This window comes from Sebastes fasciatus, unplaced genomic scaffold, assembly GCF_043250625.1.
Source record: "Sebastes fasciatus isolate fSebFas1 unplaced genomic scaffold, fSebFas1.pri Scaffold_136, whole genome shotgun sequence".
Classification (NCBI taxonomy): Eukaryota; Metazoa; Chordata; class Actinopteri; order Perciformes; family Sebastidae; genus Sebastes; species Sebastes fasciatus.
Genome location: NW_027428172.1, coordinates 3,491 through 11,840, shown reverse-complemented (window position 1 = coordinate 11,840; position 8,350 = coordinate 3,491). Strand labels below are relative to the sequence as shown.

At 39.5% G+C, this 8,350-nt stretch overlaps 1 protein-coding gene across 1 annotated transcript; it reads left to right on the top strand.

The window, feature by feature from the left end:
• Nucleotides 1–220: 220 nt before the first annotated feature.
• Nucleotides 221–7,663, top strand: LOC141763661 (signal transducer and activator of transcription 3.1-like). Its single transcript, XM_074628178.1, has 18 exons — nucleotides 221–389; nucleotides 892–1,023; nucleotides 1,149–1,293; nucleotides 1,926–2,021; nucleotides 3,139–3,231; nucleotides 3,331–3,409; nucleotides 3,567–3,646; nucleotides 3,740–3,891; nucleotides 4,144–4,302; nucleotides 4,398–4,487; nucleotides 4,814–4,873; nucleotides 5,016–5,036; nucleotides 5,159–5,252; nucleotides 5,528–5,575; nucleotides 6,236–6,319; nucleotides 6,472–6,570; nucleotides 6,665–6,800; nucleotides 7,563–7,663. The coding sequence occupies exons 2-18, from the start codon at nucleotides 893–895 to the stop codon at nucleotides 7,646–7,648; spliced, it is 1,653 nt and encodes a 550-aa protein (XP_074484279.1). The 5' UTR covers nucleotides 221–389; nucleotide 892; the 3' UTR covers nucleotides 7,649–7,663.
• The last annotated feature ends 687 nt before the right edge of the window (nucleotides 7,664–8,350 follow it).

The window sequence follows — 8,350 nt, the reverse complement described above, 5'->3', positions numbered from 1 at the left end:
GCTCTCGACCAATGAGCTGTTAGCTTCTGACCTCACAAGGAAACTGCGTGTGACGTGATCAGACATTCCGGCTCTTAAACTGCCTTAACGGCTGTTTTGTCAGAGCCAAAATGGCACCCGTGGTTAGCTTGAAAACAGCCACTAGGGGCGGGATAAGAAGATATCCAATGAAAACAGAAAGATGAGTAAAAAATATTTTAGGAAATGTTCACACGCCTACCTGCTTGAGTGTTGTTTTGTTTTACCAACGTCCGACAACAGCCACAGCTAGAGAGAAACGAGAGCTAAGCTGGAGCTAACGTTAGCTTGGTGCTAGGTTACCAGTTGAAGCTAGTTAACGTTAATAACTTACATTTATAAGAGGACTCTGACTGACAACATAAAGTTAGGTGAGTAAATGCGTTGTTACTGACTGACAGTCTATCCAAGACAAGCTAACATACAGTTACAACATTACTTACGTTACTCGGTGTCAACTTCCAATGTCTTGTTCTAAAGATAATAACACAGTTTGCAGTCATATTAAACTGCATGTTCTTTACAGTCACAGCTCACAGGTCATTTCTTGTCTTAAGAGTTTGCACTTTGCTCCTTCAACTGTTGATTACAGACAGGACTGTATGAATCCGTCATATTTACATGTAATGGCGCTGGTCTTTTGGTGACACTCATACTATACAGCTACACTGCACACACTATGTTCACCCATTCACTCTGTATCTTTTATAGCTCTATTATTGTTTTTATAATTTTTATATACCTTTACCTCTCCTGTGTTTCACTCTGTTTGCTGATGTTTGCTGCTTTGACACCTGGGATTAATAAAGGTTCATCTTATCTTATCTTTGTTGTTTGTGTGCATGTTGGTGTTTTTCCCCTGATCAACCTTAGGATGGCTCAGTGGGACAGACTGAGGCAGCTACCTGCTGCATACACACAGCAGCTACATGAGCTCTATGACAGGGATGCTCTGCCTATGGATGTGAGGCACTACCTGTCAGCCTGGATAGAGAAGCAGGAATGGTAAAGGCTGCACTCTCATCTCATTTGACCTCCCCTCGACCCACAATATATTATCATTCAAGGATTTTAATGACCCTGTTTGTAAAATACTCTGCTATTTTGTATCTTGTGTTTTTGTTCTTCAGGCAACGAGCAGCACGGGACCACGACTTAGCTAGGGTGCTGTTCCAGGTCCTGCTGGAGAATCTGGATATCCAACACAGCCGCTTTGTGCAGGAGGAGGCATTCCTACTCCAGCACAATATTAGACGCTATAAACAGAACTTTCAGGTTTGTCTGGGTGTGATTTGTGGAAAGTAAAAACACCATTGGGTGACACATTTATTTTAAACTGGAAAACTGTTGATATGACTCTGATATCCATTAGGGATGCACCGATCCGACTTTTTCAGTCCCGATAGCAATACCTGGGTTTTGCGTATCGGCTGATATCGAGTACCGATCCGATACCAGTGTTTAATTAATAAGCTGTATGCCTCAGTGTGTGGAAGTGACTGGGATCATTCTTTTATGTGTAAGGCAACATCAGGCTGGACTTAAACATTGCTTTCCTAACTTTGTAAAACAAAATGTAACAAATAAATACATAGACATACATTTACTAATTGTAATTATTCAAATAATAAATCGTACACCAGCAGCTTGGTTATTAAAACCTTCAAAATTAACAGGAATTACAATTCAAGTGTAAAACTTTTTAATGCAGCAAAAAATTGGTCAAAATGTAAACAGGAATTCAAATTTGGGTATATAATGTAGATAGTAAATAAACATAGAATTGATATTGTCCCCACTGTCACCGATACCTGATCCAGCTGTTTGAGTCAGTATCGGCCCAATATCTGATCCAGTATTGGTATCGGTGCATCCCTGATATCCTTCTGACTTCTCTCCCCTGACAGAGGTACCTGGATGAACCGTGTGTCTTGGCAAACACAATCCTGTGGTTTTTGGGAAAAGAGAAGGAAATCCTTGATAATGCTGATCTGCCTAAACAGGTTAGGACAACATTTGTACTTATTGACTCATGTAATGGATGGGACACACCCTGCTGCCCGTATGAAAACAGCTTGCACATGAAAACAATTACACACATTGCTCTAGTCTAGAAAATGGCAGTTGTCACCTGGTATTTTTAAAAACAGATAATTTATCATATTGTCATTTAATTCATCGCCATGTTTTGGCTGTTTTTTTCCATAAGACTGAATGGTCAGCCACCAAACGGGGATGTGCGTGTGTCTGCAGTCCTGTAACTTAAACCAGCAGTAGGCAGAATGTTTTTGGCATCAGTGGGCAAAAAATCCATAATAACCTTTCAGCATACTGTAATTCAAGTGTTCTGAGAGCGTTCCTATTGGCTATGAATCAATATTCTGTTACCGTAATGCCTATTTCTCGCCTCAAATGTTTTCAGAAACATCTTGTAGTGTACTGTGTAGCTGTAAAATGAGAAAATTTGCTCCGGCTGGTGGGCGGTGCTTGGTATTTCCTCAGCAGATCTCAACATGGCTGCCGGGTCACAAACTTTCTCATTTTACAGATAAACAGTACACTACAAGATGTTTCTGAAAACATTTGAGGAGAGAAATAGGCATTACAGTAACAGAATATTCATTCATATTTGATCAGCGCTGCCTAGTTTGACCGTTTGATCGGAGTTCGTGAGAGATTGACAGCTGCTCAGAGACGGCAGGCTCCAGCTCGGCTGTGATTGGTTGTTTTCCGCCGGTCTGTGAAATCTTAGAGATGCCATTAGGAGCAGCGGAGCACACAGAGGCACAATTTTTTTTTCAGATTACCTTTCTCATGCACTACTGTCAGTATATAGTGACCGTTTTATAAAAATAACTTTTTTAAATCATATTTGCTCCACTTCAGCTTTAATTCATAACTTTTAAATATTTAAAAGCAAGTTTATTATGTTCTTGGTGTCCAGTGTGAATTTCCATTATACATTTTGTCACACACTGTCTGTACAGTGTGTGGGCTAAAAAGCAAAGATTTTCCATCAAGCTCTGATATTGTTTTCTGCAACAGTATCACCCAGTATCACATGTGGAAGACTCTTAATCTCTATACCTGCTCCTCCTACTCCTACTCCCTTTGTCTCAGGTCCAGTGTTTGCATGTAGAGCATGAAGCCATGGAAACGAGCAGCCAGCAGGACCTTGAACGTAAACTGGCTGGCCTCAGGAATGAAGTGCAGGTGCAGATTATGTTGCTTTATGTCTTCATGTTGTGCTTTGTAGTTGAAAGATATTACACTTTGTGCATTATTGTTTTTCTCTGGATTTTTGGGATATAGTGCATGGAACATACATTGATATGTCTGGAGGAGCAGCAAGACGAGTTTGATTTTAAATACCAAACCCACAAGATGGAAGGTAAGCAGATTAAAATGTTGTGGTTATATTTGCATGTTGTGACAATGTTCTCTGAGGATGAGTAATAAAGAGGCCTGAATCACAGCTAAAGGTTCTTGTTTTGTTTTGGTCTGTCTTACATGGAAACTGTGATCCCACTGTGGAAAATATTATGCAGCTGCTGTAGATGAGGCGCAGAGGAAGGAACAACAGAAAGTTTTTCAGTTACTTATCAACAGACTGGATGAATGTAGAAAGGTATGGAGTTATTAATATTCTTACTAACACCTCCATCTCTTCAGTCCAAATCTTTTTCTAATTTTGTTTTGTCTCATACAATCACCTTCTTAGAGCACACTGGCAGACCTAAATAAGATCCTGGACAGGATTGATGAGCTGATCGACATATTGGTGAAGAAAGAGCTGGTGGAGTGGCAGAGGAGGCAGCAGAAAGCCTGCATTGGCGCTCCAGACAATGTTTGTCTGGATCAGCTGGAGAAATGGTATACTCATCTCCATCTGTTTCAATTTGTTTTAATCTTTGGTGTTTACTGTAAGAGTTATATCAATAATGCTTCTGTAAATGAAGTGATAGGCTGGAGAAAACGCTGCTGTTTTATAGGTGGAATTTGAGACTTCCCTAATCCCACCACCACTATTATCACATTCAAGGTCTTCTTATGTTGGTGTTTTGTTCTTCTTTATTTCATTTTCTGAGACTTCATCACTTTTGCTCTTTTCCTCTTGTTTTGTAGGTTCACCTGTGTGGCAGTGTGTCTATTCCAGGTGCGCGAGTTTCTTGGGAAGCTGGAGGAGCTGGCAGGAAAAGTGACCTATGCAAACGATCCTGTGAAGGCCCAAAGACCCGCAATGCAGAGGAGAGCAGATACTCTTCTAAAAGACTTACTCAGGAGGTCTCTCTTTTAGCACACACTTTCTTGCACTCTCATGCTCTCTTATGATTTCTTTGTGAAATTCCCTGACATTATTGTTTTATTGTTTCTTGAAGTTCCTTAGTGGTAGAGACTCAGCCATCCATGCCTCAGGGGAAAGGACCGCTGGTGCTCCGCACAAACGTCCAGTTCTCTGTCAAGACCAGGTCAGTGTGCCACTCCAGGCAGTCAATGGCTGGATGCTATGCATTTATTTGCATTTACTTTTAGTACATGTTTATGTGTCACGTAATCTATATGTATTAGTTTAGAAAAAAATACAAATATAGCGAGGCGAAACGCCAAGTGGACAAAGCGCGTTCCAAAATGAGAGTGAATCTGGGGTTGGCTTTCACTTGTCAAGCATGTGTGCTTCTGTTGTCGTTGAGCCGGAGGGAGGAGAGGCCAACTTTGAATCTAACCACAACTGACAAATCCTACTCCTTCTCTCTTTAATATTTCTAAAATCTTACACCTGATTTAATATTTTTAGGCTTCTTGTTAAGTTTCCTGAGCTGAACCACTCCATGAAAGTGAATGTATCCATGGACAGGTGAGATTACTCCTTTAGTTTGAGTTACTTTCACTTCACACAGCGAACACGCAGCCTTTAGTTCTTGACTTCAAACAATAGACGACGATGTTTTGTTGCCGCCCTGTGGTCACTGCTCTGTTTTTCTCCCCCTTGAAATTAGGGAGGCTCCTCAGATCAAAGGGTGAGTATTTGTTTTATATAACTTTAGCTTCCATATCAAGCGGTAATTTTAGAAGAACTGTATTAAACTTTACCATCTGATGTGAATTTTTATTTTTTTTACTAATACTGGTATGTTTGTAGATATCGGCGTTTTAATGTTCTGGGGACCAACAGCAAGGCCTTGAACATGGCAGAGAGCCAGAGTGGAGGCATGGTGGCAGACTTCAGACATCTTGTAAGTGATAAGGATTTGAAAAGAGAAGAAATATTAAATGACATCTGAGGAAACTCTTATCAACAATTAGATATAAAGCCTTTAATAATTTTCAACATCTGAAGGATAAATCCTGTCACATACTTAACTGTCGATGTTGTAAAGTAGACACATAAAACAGACTCCATCAACTAAACTGGAGTGATTAAAAGACGAAAGTTTTAAATAATCAGTCTTTAATCTCGGGTGGTAATATTGTTGTTTGACTAATTTTGCATACTGTTATTTGTCTGCAGACTCTGAAGGAACAGAAGTCTGGAGGTGGCGGCAAAGGAGTCAGTGATGTGAGTTGACTTTGGCAATGGATGGATGGATGGATGGATGGATGGATGGATGGATGGATGGATGGATGGATGGATGATGTACTTTATTGATCCCAAATTGGGAAATTCTTGTGTTACAGCAGCAGGTTATCCAGGCAATGCACAGGAACAGTAAATACACAGTAAAAATACCGTACATATCAACACTAGAGATAATATCTATAGTATACACAATATATAGAATATATTAGAAGATATAAAATATGAACATAGAATAACAATAACATACTATATACATTAGCAAAGTATACAAATTACAATTTTGTTTTAAAGTAGTGGTATTAAACCAATGTACAAATTCCACATGTGCAAGATTAATACAGGACTAAAACAGAATGGAGTCTGGTTGAGACGGAAACTATAGAGTTGAGAGTTCTCTGTTAGACAGAGGTGAGGTGAGATGTTGAAGGGAGTTATTGCTTTGGGCAGGAAAGATTTCCTGTATTGGTCCTCGTGACAGCGAAGCTGAATCAGTCTGTTCGAGAAAGAGATCCGCTGTCTGTCCAGTAGGTGGTGTCCTATCCTGAAGATACCATCTTTGTTTACAGTTTTACTTAGTAAGTCATAATTCAAGAAAATGTGAGCAATCAAATAATGATCTGTGTGTTTTGGTGTTGACAGATTTCTCTCAGTGTTACAGAGGAGCTGCACATCATCTGCTTCGACACTGTATTTGAGCTGAAGGGCGTGTCAGTTGAGTTGCAGGTGGAGTTTCTTCTGCATCCTTTATTGTTATAAAAATTCAAAAAATTAATCTGCATGTGCTCTGTATCAAAAATTAAGCATATATCATTGTTTTTATTGTCTTGATTATGGACCTAAATAAAAGTATTTTTTTTTACTGGCACCCAACCTAGGCCTCCTCCATCCCGGTGATCATCATCTCCAACTCCAGCCAGCAGCAGAGCGCCTGGGCGTCTGTCCTCTGGTTCAACCTGCTCAGTACAGACATCAAGGTGAGAGATCCCCGAGAGACTAACACACACCATGTATCAGTTTGGCTGTACTATTAGAAGGTTGAATTGTGTATATATGTGTCTGTTTCTCCAGGACGTCGCATTCCTTGCCAACTCTCCCGCATCCACTTGGCCGCAGTTTGGAGAGATGTTGAGCTGGCAGTTTCTCTCTGCCACTAAACGGGGTCTGAATGAGGCTCAGCTGGAAATGATCGCACACAGACTGTTTGGTAAATACTGCTTCTACGTTCAGCTTCAGTTGCTTGTCTTTGCTTATTTGTGTGGTTGTTCTGTATATAAATAGGGTTGAATTCATTCATCTGTGAGTCAAACATAATATCAGTAAACACCTTGGTCCGATTTTAACACAAGTTACTAAACTGCATCTTTAAGACTGATTAAATTAACATTTAAAGATAAAATAACTGAAGTAACTCAGCAACACTTCTAAGCTCTAGAAACATGGTGTAAAAACTTTTAACTGTATTGCAGTTTGGGCTTTTTTAATGCCATTTGCAAGGATATGTATACTTTCACTGAATAACCAAAATAATCCCTGCATCAGTTGGTAGGTGTTTTCCTATTTTATTTGTCCAGTTTCTGATAAGAATAGAGTTGACCATACATATTATGCCCAACTAAACAGTGGGGAAGGTGGTAAATTGGTACTCTTTGACCATCATCTCCCCTGATCTAACAAAGGATGCCCAAAACTAAAAAATCTCTTTATTCAGTTTTTCAAAGCAAACACTAAATAAGACACATTAGTGTCAAACTGAAAAGCGTAATTTCACTCTCACAACTTCAACAGATTTACGACAACTGTTGACACCCAGCAGGACTTGTGCACAGTTAATATTGATTTGTCAGATTATGATACAAAGGATTGCAAGCTATAATTCAGCGTCCTTCATGGCTTGTATGCATGTTTTTATAGATTATATCAGTGAGTGAGAGTTGCATAATGTATCATTTATTTTCTATCCCCGCAGGAAGGCAGAAGAACTATGACACCTGCAAAGTAGCTTGGTCCAAGTTTAGCAAGGTAAGAATACGGAATACTGGTTTGAGGGATTAACCTTAATCCTAACCACTCGACTCAAAATATCTCAATTTTGGTGATTCCCTGAATTTTCCCTCTGGCATCACTTGAGTGAAATGTTGACAACTATTGGATGGATTTCCATAAAGAGCTGCAGGGATGACATATTTTTGTAGGCCAACCCGGAAGTTAGTATCGCCCTGGGTTCCCTCGACAAAAAGACAATGTGATTTTTTTCCATTGGAGTTTAGATTATTGCAGAAAATAAGCTCTGTGACAAACAAACGTTTATGATATTTACACGTTTTGTTCAGGAAGATAATCTTCACAAATGAATACCACTTTTATGATTTTTGAAGTGTGAATGCAATTGCCAGAAGTAAAAAGCTAACATAAGGTGTTACAACCCGGAGTTGGTGTAGGGGTAAAGGGAGTAACATAGAGCCGATGTTATCAGGCAATCACTTGTTTATTTGTGAGTGATTGAAATTAAAGCAAAATAAACCATACAATGGATGGAATTACTACTAAATGAAAACGAGGGTTTAGGGTGGCCGAAAAGGAGAAAACAAGGCACACACCCTAGCCCTGCACAATCCTAACACACAGACAAATTACACAACTACCTCAATGCACCATTAAGTATAAACAAACACGAGTACCTCAAACTAGTTAACATTCAATATCACAATCTAAAGTCCACTGACTCCAGTGGGACTTATACACAATTTCTGGTTA